Genomic DNA, 18403 nt, shown 5'->3' on the forward strand with positions numbered 1-18403 from the left:
TAACTCCTAAAGGGGTCAACTGACCATTTCGGTCACGTTGACTTATTTGTAAATCTTACTTTGATGAACATTATTGCTGTTTACAGTTTATCTCTATCTATAATAATATTCAAGATAATAACCAAAAACAGCAAAATTTCCTTAAAATTATCAATTCAGGGGCAGCAACCCAACAACGGGTTGTCCAATTCATCTGAAAATTTCAGGGCAGATAGATCTTGACCTGATAAACAATTTTACCCCATGTCAGATTTGCTCTAAATGCTTTGGTTTTTGAGTTATAACCCAAAAACTGCATTTTACCCCTATGTTCTATTTTTAGCCATGGCGGCCATCTTGGTTGGTTGGCCGGGTCACCGGACACATTTTTTAAACTAGATACCCCAATGATGATTGTGGCCAAGTTTGGTTTAATTTGGCCTAGTAGTTTCAGAGGAGAAGATTTTTGTAAAAGTTAACGACGACGGACGACGACGGACGCAGGACGACGACGGACGCCGGACGCAAAGTGATGGGAAAAGCTCACTTGGCCCTTCGGGCCAGGTGAGCTAAACTAGAGGCTCTAAAGAGCCTGTGTCGCTCACCTTGGTCTATGTGCATATTAAACAAAGGACACAAATGGATTCATGACAAAATTGTATTTTGGTGATGGTGATGTGTTTTGAAGTTCTTACTTTACTGAACGATTTTGCTTCTTACAATTATATCTATAATGAACTTTGCCCATTAGTAACAGAGAACTATATTTGGTAAAAATTTACATATATTTACCAAATTAATGAAAATTGTTAAAAATTGACTATAAAGGGCAATAACTCCTTAAGGGGTCAATTGACCATTTAGGTCATCTTGACTTATTTGTAGATCTTACTTTGCTGAACATTATTGCTGTTTACAGTTTATCGCTATCTATAATAGTATTCAAGATAACCAAAAACGGCAAAATTTCTTTAAAAATTACCAATTGGAGGGCCGCAACCCAACAACCAGTTGTCCAATTCATCTGAAAAATTCAGGGCAGATAGATATTGACTTGATTAACAATTTAACTTCTTGTCAGATTTGCTCTAGATGCTTTGAATTCATAGTTATAAGCCAAAAACTGCATTTTACCCCTATGTTCTATTTTTAGCCGTGGCGGCCATCTTGGTTGAATGGCCAGGTCATCGGACACATTTTTCAAACAAGATACCCCAAAGATGATTGTGGCCTAGTAGTTTCAGTGGAGATTTTGTAAAAGATTACTTAGATTTATGAAAAATGGTTAAAGATTGACTATAAAGGGCAATAACTCCTAAAGGGGTCAACTGACCATTTTGGTCATGTTAACTTATTTGTAGATCTTACTTTGCTGAACATTATTGCTGTTTACAATTTATCTCTATCTATAATAATATTCAAGATAATAACCAACCAGGTGCTCCGCAGGGCGCAGCTTTATACGACCGCAGAGGTCGAACCCTGAACAGTTGGGGTAAGTATGGACAAAACATTCAAGCATGATACAGCTCTGAAGTTGGATTGTGATCAAATTTTTGACATTACATGGTTTTTTTTTACACAAAAACAAATGCCAAAATTTTACAAATCAATTAAAGATTTCTTCTTCAAACTTTTTAAATCTAAAATTAAATAGTTGACACAGCATAGGTTTCTGACACAGAATGAATGTGGTCTAATGAACTTAAAAGGTTTTTTTTGCCTTTGAGCAATTCACTTTGCTGTTGAATATTAACCTCTCAAAAAAATGTTTGAAGAAATTTTCTTTTTATTTATGAAATCTGAAATGAGAAAAATTTAACCCCCCCCCCTTTTTTTCACATCCCCGTTTCCCTTTTTCAAAACTGATATCAATTCAAATTTCTAATGGAGATTGCAACAATAACTACTCATTAAATACATCATAAAATATTAAGATTTAAAAAAACTGCTTGTTATCACTGAATGGTAAAGATTATTTAAATTTATCAGTTGGTAGTAAAAAGTGTATATACATTGTATATTGTATATAACAAAGATTTAAGTTGATTCTGGACAAAGAAAGATAACTCCAATTAAAAAAAATTCTTGCTATTGCACAATATTGTGCAATAGGATATTTCTTGCTTACTATTCTGGACAAAGAAAGATAACTCTAATTAAAAAAATTTTTGCTATTTCACAATATTTTGCAATTAGATATTTCTTGCCATTGCACAATACTGTGCAATTGAAAAGACTTGCTATTGCACAATACTTAATATAATAATTTTAGATCCTGATTTGGACCAACTTGAAAACTGGGCCCATAATCAAAAATCTAAGTACATGTTTAGATTCAGCATATCAAAGAGGCCCAAGAATTCAATTTTTGTTAAAATCAAACTTAGTTTAATTTTGGACCCTTTGGACTTTAATGTAGAATTTGAAATTTGAAAACAGGACCAAAAATGAAGAATCTACATACACAGTTAGATTTGGCATATCAAAGAACCCCAAGGATTCAATTTTTGATGAAATCAAACAAAGTTTAATTTTGGACCCTTTGGACCTTAATGTAGACCAATTTGAAAACTGGACCAAAAAACTTCAATAATCAAGAATCTAAGTACATTTTTAGATTCAACATATCAAAGAACCCAACCGATTCATTTTTTGTCAAAATCAAACTAAGTTTAATTTTGGACCCTTTGGACCTTAATGTAGACCAATTTGAAAACGGGACCAAAAGTTGAGAATCTACATATACAGTTAGATTCGGCATATCAAAGAACCCCAATTATTCAATTTTGATGAAATCAAACAAAGTTTAATTTTGGGCCCTTTGGGCCCCTTTTTCCTAAACTATTGGGACCAAAACTCCCAAAATCAATACCAACCTTCCTTTTATGGTCATAAGCCTTGTGTTTAAATTTCATAGATTTGTATTTACTTATACTAACGTTATGGTGCGAAAACCAAGAAAAATGCTTATTTGGGTCCCTTTTTGGCCCCTAATTCCTAAACTGTTGGGTCCTAAACTCCCAAAATCAATACCAACCTTCCTTTTGTGGTCATAAACATTGTGTTTAAATTTCATAGATTTCTATTTACTTAAACTAAAGTTATTGTGCAAAAACCAAGAAAAATGCTTATTTGGGCCCTTTATTGGCCCCTTATTCCTAAACTATTGAAACCAAAACTCCCAAAATCAATCCCAATCTTTCTTTTGTGGTCATAAACCTTGTGTCAAAATTTCATAGATTTCTATTAACTTAAACTAAAGTTATGGTGCGAAAACCAAGAAAATGCTTATTTGGGCCCTTTTTGGCCCCTAATTCCTAAAATGTTGGGACCAAAACTCCCAAAATCAATACCAACCTCCCTTTTATGGTCATAAACCTTGTGTTAAAATTTCATAGATTTCTATTCACTTTTACTAAAGTTAGAGTGCGAAAACTAAAAGTATTCGGACGCCGGACGACGACGACGACGACGCAGACGCCAACGTGATAGCAATATACGACGAAAATTTTTTCAAAATTTGCGGTCGTATAAAAACAGCAAAATTTCCTCAAAATTACCAATTCAGGGGCAGCAACCCAACAACCGATTGACCGATTCATCTGAAAATTTCAGGGCAGATAGAACTTGACCTGATAAACATTTTTATCCCATGTCAGATTTCCTCAAAATGCTTTGGTTTTTGAGTTATAAGCCAAAAACTGCATTTTACCCCTATGTTCTATTTTTAGCGGTGGCAGCCATCTTGGTTGGTTGACCGGGTCACGCCACACATTTTTTAAACTAGATACCCCAAAGATGATTGTGGCCAAGTTTGGATTAATTTGGCCCAGTAGTTTCAGAGGAGAAGATTTTTGTAAAAGATTAATTTAATTTATGAAAAATGGTTAAAATTGACTATAAAGGGCAATAACTCCTAAACGGGTCAACTGACAATTTTGGTCATGTTGACTTATTTGTAGATCTTACTTTGCTGAACATTATTGCTGTATACAGTTTATCTCTATCTATAATAATATTCAAGATAATAACCAAAAACAGCAAAATTTTCTCAAAATTACCAATTCAGGGGCAGCAACCCAACAACCGATTGACTGATTCATCTGAAAATTTCAGGGCAGATAGATCTTGACCTGATAAACATTTTTATCCCGTCAGATTTCCTCAAAATGCTTTGGTTTTTGAGTTATAAGCCAAAAACTGCATTTTACCCCTTTGTTCTATTTTAAGCCGTGGCGGCCATCTTGGTTGGTTGACCAGGTCACGCCACACATTTTTTAAACTAGATACCCCAAAGATGATTGTGGCCAAGTTTGGATTAATTTGGCCTAGTAGTTTCAGAGGAGAAGATTTTTGTAAAAGATTACTTTAATTAACGGAAAATGGTTAAAAATTGACTATAAAGGGCAATAACTCCTAAACGGGTCAACTGACCATTTTGGTCATGTTGACTTATTTGTAGATCTTACTTTGCTGAACATTATTGCTGTTTACAGTTTATCTCTATCTATAATAATATTCAAGATAATAACCAAAAACAGCAAAATTTCCTCAAAATTACCAATTCAGGGGCAGCAACCCAACAACCGATTGACCGATTCATCTGAAAATTTCAGGGCAGATAGATCTTGACCTGATAAACATTTTTACCCCCATGTCAGATTTCCTCTAAATGCTTTGGTTTTTGAGTTATAAGCCAAAAACTGCATTTTACCCCTATGTTCTATTTTTAGCCGTGGCGGCCATCTTGGTTGGTTGACCGGGTCACGCCACACATTTTTTAAACTAGATACCCCAATGATGATTGTGGCCAAGTTTGGTTTGATTTGGCCCAGTAGTTTCAGAGGAGAAGATTTTTGTAAAAGTTAACGACGACGGACGACGACGACGACGACGGACGACGACGGACGACGGACGCCAAGTGATGAGAAAAGCTCACTTGGCCCTTCGGGCCAGGTGAGCTAAAAATGAGGCTGATACAGAAAATCTTTTGAAAGACATATTCTACCAACAATGGATTACAAGTGAATTTGTTTAAAGGGAAGTAACTGTTACCCTAGACCTACTGATATCCCTAGTTTCTGCTGAATTGTTTAAAGGGAAGTAATTTGTTTAAAGGGAAGTAACTGTTACCCTAGACCTACTGATATCCCTAGTTTCTGCTGAATTGTTTAAAGGGAAGTAATTTGTTTAAAGGGAAGTAACTGTTACCCTAGACCTACTGATATCCCTAGTTTCTGCTGAATTGAGTTACTTGATTCTTGACTTGTAACTGACTGCAGTTCTTAGTGACTTTTACAATCAAAAAGCCTTCATTTACTGTCTAATCACAATTAAAGCTATGATTAATTGCGATAATGCCATTTAATCTTAATCATGTATGTGCCTGTCCCAAGTCAGGAGCCTGTAATTCAGTGGTTGTTGTTTGTTGATGTGTTACATATTTGTTTTTTGTTTATTGTTTTGTACATAAATTAGGCCGTTAGTTATTTCATTTGAATTGTTTTACATTTGTCATTTCAGGGCCTTTTATAGTTGACTATGCTGTATGGGTTTTGCTCATTTTTGAAGCCATACAGTGACCCTCTAGTTGTTAATTTCTGTGTTATTCTGTCTCTTGTGGAGAGTTGTCTCATTGGCAATCATATCACATCTTCTTTTTTATACTATCTTAAAATCAAGCTAGAAAAAGAGGCCATGTTGTGTTACTGTGCAATATTTCCCTTCCAATAACAAGAACAAAATCAATGTGTACTTACCTCACCAAATGGAGCATAGAACTGGACCACATTGACCTCTTTATCTTGTCCCATTGCTCTCTGTGACCCAGCCACTGCTAACACAGAACCAGTATGGTTCCAGGCTATCTGTTGAACCTGCATACCTGTGTCTATCAGTACTGGATCTAAACAATTTAAACACAAGTTACCTCCCTTGGAATTGAAATTATGATTTAACAGTAAATATGACAGTTTATAATAGTAAGATTCAAGGTACATATAAATATTTTTGTTAAAAAAAATTAGCAGGGCAGAATTTTTAAAGATAATTTTACGTTGTATTTTACATTTTTAATTATTTGTTTGGAACATTTCCTGAAATTGCTATAAATCATCTTGCATATTTGTCTTTCGTTTAAAAATCGCAATAATAAAGTAACAATAATTATGATGCTATTAAAATTAGTAAAAGTATATACGAAAATAACTGTTTATTTCTTATCATTTCTGATACTTTCGATTTATAATTGTATCCAAATATTCCTTTGAATAAACATTTATGCTGCAACCTTATGACTAAATTTTAATATGGGCTGGATTTATGATTCTCAGTCTCATGATTTGTTGACTTACTTTCATCTAGTTCACTTCTCATGATCTGACATCTACCAGAATCAAAACAGATAGCCAGACTTGGACAGTTAGGTTCTACATAGCCATGTACACCATTGTACCACTGTAATCCTGCAATGCGTAGTGCCCCAGACACACCAGACAGACAATAAACTTGTACCTTAGACTGGAAACATAAAATATATATACAATAAGGTAGTTAATGTAAAGGTCCCAGACACACCAGACGAGTTTTGAAACAATAAAGTAGTCAATATCATGACACATAATTAGAAGACTTACAAACAAATGCAACAACATACAATAAACGATATATTTGATTTAACTTGACTTTCAATAAAGAAACTATAAATTTTGCTGTGTTACACAGTGTTCTAGGATTTTTTTGGCACCTTGACTTACCACGGGTAAGATCAATAAAAAAATTACTTACCACATCTAAAAGTTAAATCCGCCAACCAATGCGGACGGCGCAAAAAAAACCGATTTCTTACTAAATTTGACAAATATCAGTGGCGGATCCAGGGGGGGGGTTCAGGGGGTGCGCACCCCCCCCCTTTATTTTTGCCGATCAATGCATTTGTATCGGGACATATGTTTTGCACCCCCCCCCCCCTTTGCCCTGGGTGCCCTGGGTTAGCACCCCCCCTTTCGAAAATTCCTGCATCCGCCCCTGAATATGTTATAGTTATTACTATGTCATTTATTAAGAGCTATAATAAATGCAACTGTAAGTTTATTTTCCTCCCATGACAAGAAAAAAAATCGTTTATGTCCCGATTTAAGCACCAGTTATCAATCCGGATTTTCCGATTTTACCGACACCGTGACCGACTTTTAGAATGATAGGAGAAGAATGTGGTCTCTTTTGCGCTTGATTACACCTAGTAAACGAGTGCTTGAATAAAAGCGCCGATAGACATCGACAAAATCTTCGATCTTTTATCAAAGTTTTTTCTCGTGATTTAATAAAAATAAAAAGCAGATATGGGAAAATTGAAGAGGACCGGGAAATGTCAAGAGTTTTTCGGCTTCCCCGAACTTGAAAATTGACTTACCACCGGGTGACAAAGGCTAAAAAATGACTTACCCGTTGTCCTAATCCACTTACCCCGGGTAACGGGTAATGGGAATCCTAGAACACTGGTTACACAATGAACAATATTCTATTCTAATGTGTCAAAACATAAAATAAAGTAAAACAAACTGTATACTTACAATAAAATTTCCAGTGTTGTCATAAATATGTACCTCTCCATTTGTCATACCAAACAACAAAATCTTCCCATCTGCTGACCACTGAAAAACAATACACCATTATTTGTAAATAATATGATAATTAATTTAACAGCTTGGCTTGCAGTCTGTTATCTCTGCTTTATTGATTTTAAACATCCAATTCCCCTTACATCAGGTCTGTCATATAACTTTTGTTTCTTTCATTTCCTAGATTGCTATCTCTTTGACCAATACCAAACATCTCCTAATGTTTATAAATGCAAATGTTGACATCTAAATTTCTATAAATATTTCTCACTGCTGTCTCATTGATGTACATGGAATTTTTTGCTGGTTTTAAATTATGAGACTTTAATGGAAAAATCTGTTGGGCGAGCTTTTACTTTTAGCATTTTCCTTTATTTATTTTTCTGTATTCTGAAATGATAATTTTTTTTCTCAATTTCATAGAAATCTGGAAACTAAAGCAAATAAACAACACATGAAAATTGCACGGTTTTAAGCTTTCTAAACTATAAATCAGAATTAAGATAGTTACAAAAGTATTGTAAATCTGTTCACACTAAAATTGATCCAAAGAACCATTGGACAGAATTTATAACAACTTACAGCAACATGAGCTAATTGTTGTCCCTTTAATTCTTTGCCCCAAATCCTGTTTCCATCTACTGAGCCAACTATAACAGCCCCTGTAAATAAATATAGAGAGTGTCAGTGATATAACTATAAAATTTGTCTCAGTATATATCAAAATTGATTCTAACAGACATTAAACTTTATGTTTTAATTATGTTACTATGACGACACCTGTATATCATGTACATAAATCATAGAGAATGTAAGTGATACAGAGTTCGCGAAAAATGGCAGTCCTCAGGATTTTACCACTAAAATTTTGCATAGGACTGACAAAATTTTAGCATTTTTCAATAGAATTAGTAGTGAGGACCAGTAGATTTTCTTCAACGACCACCAGGGAAAAAAAGATTTCGCAAACTCTGGTGATACAGCTGTAGAGAGTGGCAAATTTTTAAATTGCATGTGTTATGTTTGCAGAAAAGCTGGAAGGTGAAATCTCGCCACATCTGTTAATAACAGTGACACAATTATGTAATTAGGGAAAAAATATGAATTGTATGAAATGTAATTACTTTCTAATTATTAATCATTTATTAAATACATTACAACCATCTGCCATTTCCTTCATGTTCATATAAATTTGAAATAACACTATAAATTTTGTGTTCGCTTAGCACTTTTCTGAATTACCTTCATTAAGAATGCTCAAACTGAAAATTTGAAAACCAAATTTTATCATATGAGAGCAAAAACTCATACCTAATCTCCCTTTAGTCAACTTTTCCTGATGGAGTTGATAAAGTTAGTTTTTTAATAATTATATAAGTAATGTGTAAATTGAACCAACACCCTGAAGCGGTAAAGTGGATACCTAGTGGTATTCAATAGTTGTCTATTTACAACTACATAAAATTATAGAAAATAAAGACATCAACACCCGTGTTATATCAATAAAATGAAGAATTTATTATGTCTACATGTTTAGCCGTCTTGATAATCCCACTAATGTATTGAAACATGTAGACGTAATTAATTCTTTATGATTTCAGTATAACATATGTGTTGATGTTTTTATTTTTCTATAATTAGATAAGTATACAAACCATCTTCATAAACAATACATATTTTCTGTCCATCAGCGTTCCATCCCATACTACGTACAACAGACTTATTCCTATTGTTGATCATCTCTTCGTACCACATTCCTATAACAAAAACATGGATAAGTTCCTTAGACAAATTGAATTGCTAATGGGTGCATAAGCACTGAAAACGTATAAATTTTTCAGATTGATTATGATACATTCATTATTGTAATGAATTAACTTTTTATCCAGGGATTAAATTCACTCATTAAATAATTCGTTCAGGGATATTTTTGCATATATGATATTATACATAATTCCAAAATAAGGGAAACTATCCATTGCCTAAAAGTTGTTAAATTCACAGAATAAATTGCAAAATTTTATTTTTGAATTTTAATATGTCTTCTGATTGGCTGAAAGTTTTTGACTATCAGCTTACAGATGTCATTTTGACATACAAACTAAAACATCTGTGTAATGTAGGACAAATATAGGTATTTTCATATCATACTGAAGCATTCTCATTCTTTATATTTTCAATTAAATTGCCCTTGAATGTTAAAAAATCTTTTTAACTAAAATGTAAAATATAAATATCAAAAGCATCTGTATTATTTGTGAAAGTAAAAGTAATTCCTTTATAACAATTATAAACCTTATATCAAGTCTAGTTGTTTGTTTTCTCTTTTGAATTATTTCACATTTTTTTCATGTCAGGACTTTCTATATAGATTTAAGAAAGATATGGTATGAATGCCAATGAGACAACTCTCTCATCCAAGTCACAATTTAAAAAGGGAACCCTTATAGGTCAAAGTATGATCTTCAACAAAGAGCCTGGGCTCAAACCAAACATCAAGCTATAAAGGCCCCCGAAAATGACATGCGTAAAACCATTCAAACAGGAAAACCAACAATCTAATTTATATAAAGAATGAAAAACAAGAAACACTATTAAACCGCATCAACAAACAACAACTACTGAACATCAGATTCCTGACATAGGACACATGCAAACAAATGCAGCAGGTTTAAACGTTTTAAAAGGTACCAACTTTCACCAATATCTGAAATAATAGTATAACATCACAACATAAAATATACACACTGTAAAATATCAATTGAAATGGTTTAACTCAATCAAAAGACATATTTACACAAGGGAACATACACCAGGTACACTGAACAAATAAATTTGATCTATGACACAATGTAAATACAAAATCAATAAAATAAGGAGTTATATGTTAAAGAATTTCAGAAAGAAAAAAAAAATGAACAAAATGCTGCCAAAAAGAATAATGTACACACTTGTAGTTCATAGAACAGAATTTATAGTCATAACAAACCCTTATCAAAGCTGGTTTATATTAAAAATAGGGACATGAAATATAACCCTAATTAAGTAAACATTCAATAAATAAAAAGCATTACAAGTTAACAAGAAAGTAAAATTTGAGAGTTCTCGCAGTTACTGAAAGCTAGTTAAAAGCCAAAAACAATAATGATAAAATATCATGCATCATAGACAACAATCAACTAAAACACATCCCAGGGATTTACTATTTTAACGCCATGGACAGTAAAAAAATATAGCTTACTGTATAAGGTTGTACAGCAAAGTATATACATTCTCCTCCTCATTGACAATCATACCACATTTCCTTATATAAATTCTTTTTTTAAGTACTGACCTTTGTACAACATCCATACAATAATAAGACCATGTTGGTCACTTGTGGTCAGTTTTTGGTATTGTTCATTCCATGTTACAACTTGGACAGCACCTGTAATTTACAAACAGATATAATTAACCTATTCCCAACAAATCAGGGGCGGATCAAGCAATTTTTAAAAGAGGGGTTCCCATTATATGTCAAAAACATTGATCGTCAAAATAAAAGGGGGTGCTCTGGATCTGCCACTGATTTGATTATTTCATCCTTAAACCAGAACTTATTCTTATGCACCTTATAGCTTTTTAGTCCATTCCAGAAAAAAAAACCAGTCATTTATGGGTCAAGTGTTACAAAAATAAAGGTCAAAAGTAAGGAGCTAAGGAAGGAAAATTTGTAGAAAAGTTTTTGAAATTTTTTTAGTTTAAGATCCAACTTTTATACACAATAAAAAGTAAGAAAACATTTTGTTTGGAGTGTTTACAATGCTTTAAACATAACTCGTTGAAAATGTTTATGCTAAGAACAAATGTTTAAACAGGGCACTATTGGTGTCACAGTGTTCATTATGTAGATTAATGCTTTTAATGATTTTAAATCTGGACAACTGAATTGTGGTCAGAATTGATATCTCCCATAACACAAACTTTGCATATCTAAATACTGGGTCCTGTAAGAGATTCATTCATAGGAAGTTTATAATTATTGCATAAATATGTAGATGCAGTGAAAGGAGTGGGTCCAGGTTCATCTGACGAAATATTTTGGACAGTTTTTAAACACTTAAGTGTCTATTGCAGTTGACTCAATTAGTTTAAGTGAAAGATTTTTAATAACTAATTTAGTCATTTTAATCGCTCTGATTCAAGCTTGAATATGAAAAATCTATCAAATATGCCCTAAAATGTCACTTTTCAGATGGTTTTGTTAAAAATGAAAGTGGCCGCATCCCTGTTCGTCCTCAACCTTTATATAGATCTGTTATGTATTATCATCAAAAACAAATTACATTTCAATATTTATAAGAATGAACACAAATGCGGCCACTTTCATTTAAGATAGAAACCGTCTAAAATTTAACTAAAATGCTAAAATTGTAAAGATTTCAGTAATTTAGCATGACTTAATGGTGCTAGTACCCGATATATGTGCATTATATTGTCAAAAACAGCCCATATCTATGTAGCAGAAGCATTCTACTTTCCAATAAATAACTAAAAGTTAACATTTTAACAATTTTGTAAAATTGCTATATTTTGGGGCCAAAAAGGGGTCTTACTGGACCTACTCCTTTGTCCCAAATGTTCATAAACATTGATTAGACCTATTGGTGGCCTTCGGCTGTTGTCTGCTCTATGGTCGGGCTGTTGTCTCTGACAAATTCCCCATTTCCATTCTCAATTTTATTATTTAGTAAAAAAGAAAATTCTCTAAATTATCAATGAACTAAAAGGCTAACAGTAAAAAGTCCAACAATAAATTCTAACCACTATGTCCTTCTAGGGTCTGGTTCATTGACAGGTTACTTGGAGCTGCAAGTCCTTTCACTTTAGCATCTTTTCCTGAATGTAAAAATAAACAAAGGATATTTGTAAAGAATGTAAGCCATATATAAAAATTGTCTTGTTTTTCCATGTAGCATATGTAGGTTCAATACATGTCAGGCCTGGGGCCATTACATTGCAATGTAATGCATTACATTACAATTACTTTGTGATTCTCTCATTACAATTACAATTACAATTACATTTTTTCTCACATGTAATACATTACATTACAATTACTTTGCCTATGTAATGCATTACATTACACATTACTTTTTCAATATAAAAACTAAAAACGATTTCAAAAATGATAAATATTACAGGGGTATATGTAGATATATATACAGTGTTAGTGACAGAGACTTCAAATACTGGTTAATCAATATGTCCATTGAACTTTATCATCATAAGAGGTTCAAAAGTGGTGTCATTAAGAGAACAGCAATCAGTTCTGTACACCTTTCTGGCAATACTAAAAAGCCTTTCTACAGCAGCTGATGTGTGTGCAATGGCTAACTACTTGATAGCTGTATTAGCCAAAGAAGAAAGGCACACTGAATTTGACTTCCATCATTCCAGTGCATTGATTGAAATGTCTTCACATGGCTCAGACATGTACTGCACCATACCTGTGTCTATACTCTTTGATGGAGTAGTAGGAGGCATGAAACTGGAAAAGTCACTTTTAAGTTTCTTAGGTGGTGGTAAAAAATAATTAAATTATCATATAATTTTGTTTCTTACATTGATCACTTAATCATTAAGACATCATTAAGGGATTTCAAAGGAATATAATAAATGTGTCATTAAAGGATTATCTTTTGAAATGCCCAAGGGCTCTGTGAGGACAAACATAAGTTGAGAAGATTTGATTGCAATAAAAACATTTTGATATTAATTAAGTGAAATAACAACACAGACAGGACCCAAACCACAGTTTGATTTAAAAATGTTGTTTGACATATTCAATCTTTCACTGAAATACATGTAAGGTGTGTATAGAATTATGAAAATTTCATCTTCATATTTTTTCCATTCATCTATATAGTTTTGTTTGATAAATTTTTATAAGATTTTTCATTGAACACCAAACCACCAAACACCAAAATATTCCTAATATCATTTTAAACAAATATCAGAAACCAAGATCAAGACTTGATAATTTTTACCATTTTATGTTTATTACCTTAATGTGTGTTTTAAAGATTGATTTAATGTATTTAATACAGTAATTAACTGTGACAAAAGTTTTATTCCATACTTTCTTTTGTTTTTGTTAATATTTTATTTTTATTATACAATATTCTTCAATTTTATGTATTTTACCAATTTGTAATGAAAAGTAATGTACTGTAATGGAGGCATTACATCAATTTTTAACTTAAGTAATCATTACATTACATGTAATTGTAATGCAGAAAAAGTGCATTACAAATTACTTTGCCTTACATCCAAAAAATGTAATATTACAATGCATTACAATTACAAATTACCATTACCCCAGGCCTGATACATGTGTATATTTAGATATTGTGCAGTAGAAGATAAAGTCATTTTAGGCAAAGGAAAGTGTATATGCACATGTGACATATACAACTGGTTTGATCTCACAACAATTTGTGTTTCTATCAAATCTTAATCAGTACAGAATTTTCTGTTCATTGCTGCTTACATATATATTTTTTTTTTTTAGAAAAGTCAGATGTTGCCTGTTATACTGTTCTATATTTTGGGTAATTAGTGTTATTCTTTTGATGTATTATATTTATGACTATATGAGTAAAATAAATTAAAAACAAGAATGTGTCCCAAGTACACCGATGCCCCACTCGCACTATCATTTTCTATGTTCAGTGGACCGTGAAATTAGGGTCAAAACTTTAATTTGGAATTAAAATTAGAAAGATCATATCATAGGGAACATGTGTACTAAGTTTCAAGTTGATTAGACTTCAACTTCTTCAAAAACTACCTTGACCAAAAACTTTACCTGAAGCGGACGGACGAACGGACGCACAGACGGACGGACGAATGAACGGAGGCACAGACCAGAAAACATAATGCCCCTTTACTATCGTAGGTGGGGCATAATAAACAAACTTTTAATAAGTTAACCTTTCCTTCCTTTCCATAATAAGTACATTTCTTATAACATGGCTATTAAAGCCTGACCCCCAAATGTACATGTACATATTTGTGCCTGTTCCAAGTCAGGAGTCTCTGGCCTTTGTTAGTCTTATATGAATTTTAAATTTAGTTCCTTTCATATATTTTTGAGTTTAGTATGACGTCCATTATCACTGAACTAATACATATTTTTGTTTAGGGGCCAGCTGAAGCACGCCTGCAGGTGGGGGATTTTCTTGCTATATTGAAGACCCATTGGTTGCCTTCAGCTGGTTTCTGCTCTTTGGTCGTGTTGTTGTCTCTTTGACACATTCTCCAATTCCATTCTCAATTTACATTTACATGACGTACCTTATGAGATTAGAAGTACTAAACATACCTGAAGCAGTTTCTAATTTTAGGACTTTAAGAAGTCCCTCTTCGCCACCACATGCAATATATCCTTGATCTTTGTTCCATGAAACATATTTCAACTTAGTGTTGTTAGGGATGGCAATCTATTAAACAAATACCAAGCCTGATTAACATCCATCTGTGATTTATGCTCTATATTTAGTGATATATACAAATCTCATAATTCAAATATTTATTCTACAATTCTTCCATAACCTACAATTCATATAATCACAAGATAAAGTTACAAAATGTGTCTGCTGTCAGTCTTAAGGTACCTTCATGTACATGTAGTTACATATCCACTAGATAAGAAATTACCTTGTGAACCCTTAGTATCAATCACATGTATCTATCTTAATCTGCAATTACATGTAGTTAACAATAATTATTTCTTATGATGAGTTTACACGTAATTCAAATTTGATTGGCATTAACTAATTAGAATAAATTTGATTTGCAATCAAAACAGTTTAGGTCTGAAGGTAAATTCTAATATGAAATGCAATTCATGTGGAATTTGCCTTACTGTCCGAACCACGTACTTAAACTTTTAATTGGCATTATCAAATAATTGATAATTTAATTCGAATTACAATTTAGAACGTGTACACACCTCATTTTATATTGTATAACAGCTAATTAACTAATTTGTATTAACGAAAACACATTTATAATGCGAATAGAATAACGCCATTGAGCCAGTTTGATTCTATTTAAATTAAAAACAGAAGAGTGTGTGAACTCGATTAGAGAATTTCATTCAAATTAAATGTTCTTGTGAACAAGGCACTATTTTGTATTGTTCCTTTTTGGGGGTTATCATAGCCAGTATTATCATGTAAATAATAACAACAACAGTTATGAAACATTCAGGTAACATTTGATTGATATCAGTACAACACTTACTGGACAAACCTAGCTGCATAGTCTGCAAATAGTCAAAAAATAACATAAGGACCTATATGTAAGAGCTACGGTTCCTGAGCTAGGACAAACCAAATGCAGTGATTTGTAAATGTGTAAAAATTATATCATATACAAAGAATCTTATTATATTCTATAGTTTCAATTTACCACCTATTTATTTAGATCTTTTATTGAAAAGATTGTTTTATCTTAAAAATATTTATAAAAGCTTCATTGGCAACCAATAAAATTTTCCCTGTTGAAATGTTTTCAGTGATCATAACAAACGTTTTTTCGAGTTAAATAAAAGAAAATCACCTTCTTGCTCAGATACACAAACATTGTGACTACTTAAAACAATAATTTTCTGCAAAATTTTGAAGAAAACGTGAAGACAACAAATTCAGGTCATCACCGCCATCGCTGGAATGTAGACTGACTATTCAGCCGTGCTTATTGTCGTTCCCTGTTGTAGCACTGCGCGACCTGACAGTCAAGGGAAACAACTTAAATTTCTTCCGGAAATCAAAATTTTACATGCATCACGGGAAACTATCCTTTCTAACCTCGTGGTCGCAAGGTACGGACGTGCTCCATTAGAACTGTTAAAATTGACACTGTTTTATTGATAAATATTCTCCATATACACAGGAAAATACCTTAATGATACCAATGTCTGTGACTGCATTTGTACTAAATCTAACCACGATATAATTTGCTGTTCTACATCTATATCCAGGTGTAATGATAAGTCGTTATCCTAAGGCTATTTTTTTCTTATTTTTTCTGTACACTTAGCTTTCATTTTTTATCACCATGCATTGTCAAGCTTGGTAACTCATAATTATTTGTCAGTAACTAAATGTACGATGCTGTCCCATACTGAACCTTCTGACCTTGTTTGTTTACATTTAAATTTCAATGGCGTCAAAATCACGTGATGTCATTTCGTTCTACCCAATCAAATTGCTCTACTGTCAATTAGGGGATTTTCCAGTCTACGGCAATTACGCTATTTCTTTGTGGGATATTGCTTCAAAATAGTTTGCAATAATTTTGGGTTTTATTCAACAGGAACTCTTTTTTTGCCATCCCTTTTTGACATCAATGGAATTCTGTATGAATATTTATCTACAGTCATGATGGTCAGAATATCGATCTTTTTATAATGAATAAAAAGAAATTTCTATGAAAAATAAATGTAAATTATTTTTCATTAACCTACTCTATATTCCTGTACAAAATTATGGCATGGGCATAGTTTTTTCAATTAGTTTTCCTTTCATTTTGGATGGGCTTTTTTCGCGGGAAAATCGCGAAAGACGTAAGGAGCATGTCATTTTAAAATTCCTAAAAATACGATTTGCTTGACCTGTATTGCCTGCCACAAGATTGATGACGCTGAATGGAATGTACACAAAGCAATGGAGGCCGGAAGTGGGATTTTGTGAAGTTCTAGAATGTTTTTAGACATTCGGAGGTCGGGATTGAAACGGGCATTAGAAATTTGGCATTTTTTAGCAATAATTGAGAACAACAATGAAAACTTACCTTCAGAAATGTTTTTTTATTCAAAAGTGCAGAAAAAACGTATTCTACATTGTTTTTTCTACGCTGGAAGTAGCGTAGTGACGTCAATTCGGAGTTTCCCCGTGTGTTAAGTTCAAACACAAATACCTAACGAACTGACAAGATGAACGATTTTAGACTACGGTAGGATAAATTAAAAAGGGGTAGGGTGGTAGAAACAATATTAAAGCAATAATTAGACGATCAGACTCGTAAGGTATATGGAATTTCGCGGACGGGAGAACAATTAAAAAATGTGCCAATTAATATTAAGTGAAACAATTCCTCGAAATGTAGTTGCTGAAATTGAAAGACATCTCGCCTCGTCAGCAAATCTACCCATTTAAAAAAAAAAAAAGAACACCTCACAGGCACAGTGGTTAACCAACTGGTCCCACTTATGAGTAATGGTTTCATCCCGTTTATAATAATCTGTCAGATTTAACGGTGACGGCAAAGACTGAATAATTTTAAGTCTGCATTAAATGGCGAAAATTGGAACCTATATAAATTCATATGTTCATGTTAAGTGTTTCAGCTGCGCACACCTAAATAAGTATTTTTTTGATAAGTTTAATATATTATATATAAATATATTATTATGAGATGAGAAATCATATACGACAATCCAAGATGAGGGGTCAGTAGAAGCATTTGGCTTATGTAACGACCTGAAGATAAAGGTATAATACTTCTGCACCTTGCCAAACTTCATATGAAAACAGATTAATAAAAATTACTTGTTAAAGTTTTATTCATTACTTTAGTCCGGGGTTTACTTTGACGTCCAAATTGGCTGTTTGCCAGAACAGCTTGGAACATTTCAATGATTTGACATTGAATGAGAAAATAAAGGGTGGCAGGTAGATGAAACTTATTTAAATGAAAAATGAACAAATTGATACTGGAATTTATATAATTCCTAGACCGTTAATCGGCACTAG

The 18403-nt window shown here is 32.8% G+C and overlaps 1 protein-coding gene across 2 annotated transcripts in view; it reads right to left on the bottom strand.

Moving 5' to 3' along the window:
• LOC143055025 (WD repeat-containing protein 35-like) overlaps nucleotides 1–16361 on the bottom strand; it is a 52303-nt gene extending 35942 nt beyond the window's left edge. For both annotated transcript variants that reach the window (XM_076228158.1, XM_076228157.1), the window contains exons 1-9: nucleotides 16209–16361; nucleotides 14968–15085; nucleotides 12405–12479; nucleotides 10936–11028; nucleotides 9257–9358; nucleotides 8184–8263; nucleotides 7554–7634; nucleotides 6336–6501; nucleotides 5742–5887 (exon numbers count right to left, since the gene is read on the bottom strand). In XM_076228158.1, the coding sequence (XP_076084273.1) occupies nucleotides 5742–5887; nucleotides 6336–6501; nucleotides 7554–7634; nucleotides 8184–8263; nucleotides 9257–9358; nucleotides 10936–11028; nucleotides 12405–12479; nucleotides 14968–15085; nucleotides 16209–16232 (885 nt within the window). In that variant the 5' untranslated portion in view covers nucleotides 16233–16361. The remainder of the gene's footprint in view (nucleotides 1–5741; nucleotides 5888–6335; nucleotides 6502–7553; nucleotides 7635–8183; nucleotides 8264–9256; nucleotides 9359–10935; nucleotides 11029–12404; nucleotides 12480–14967; nucleotides 15086–16208) is intronic.
• Nucleotides 16362–18403: the final 2042 nt, after the last annotated feature.

The sequence above is a fragment of the Mytilus galloprovincialis genome, chromosome 12 (genome assembly GCF_965363235.1).
Source record: "Mytilus galloprovincialis chromosome 12, xbMytGall1.hap1.1, whole genome shotgun sequence".
NCBI classification, from domain to species: domain Eukaryota; kingdom Metazoa; phylum Mollusca; class Bivalvia; order Mytilida; family Mytilidae; genus Mytilus; species Mytilus galloprovincialis.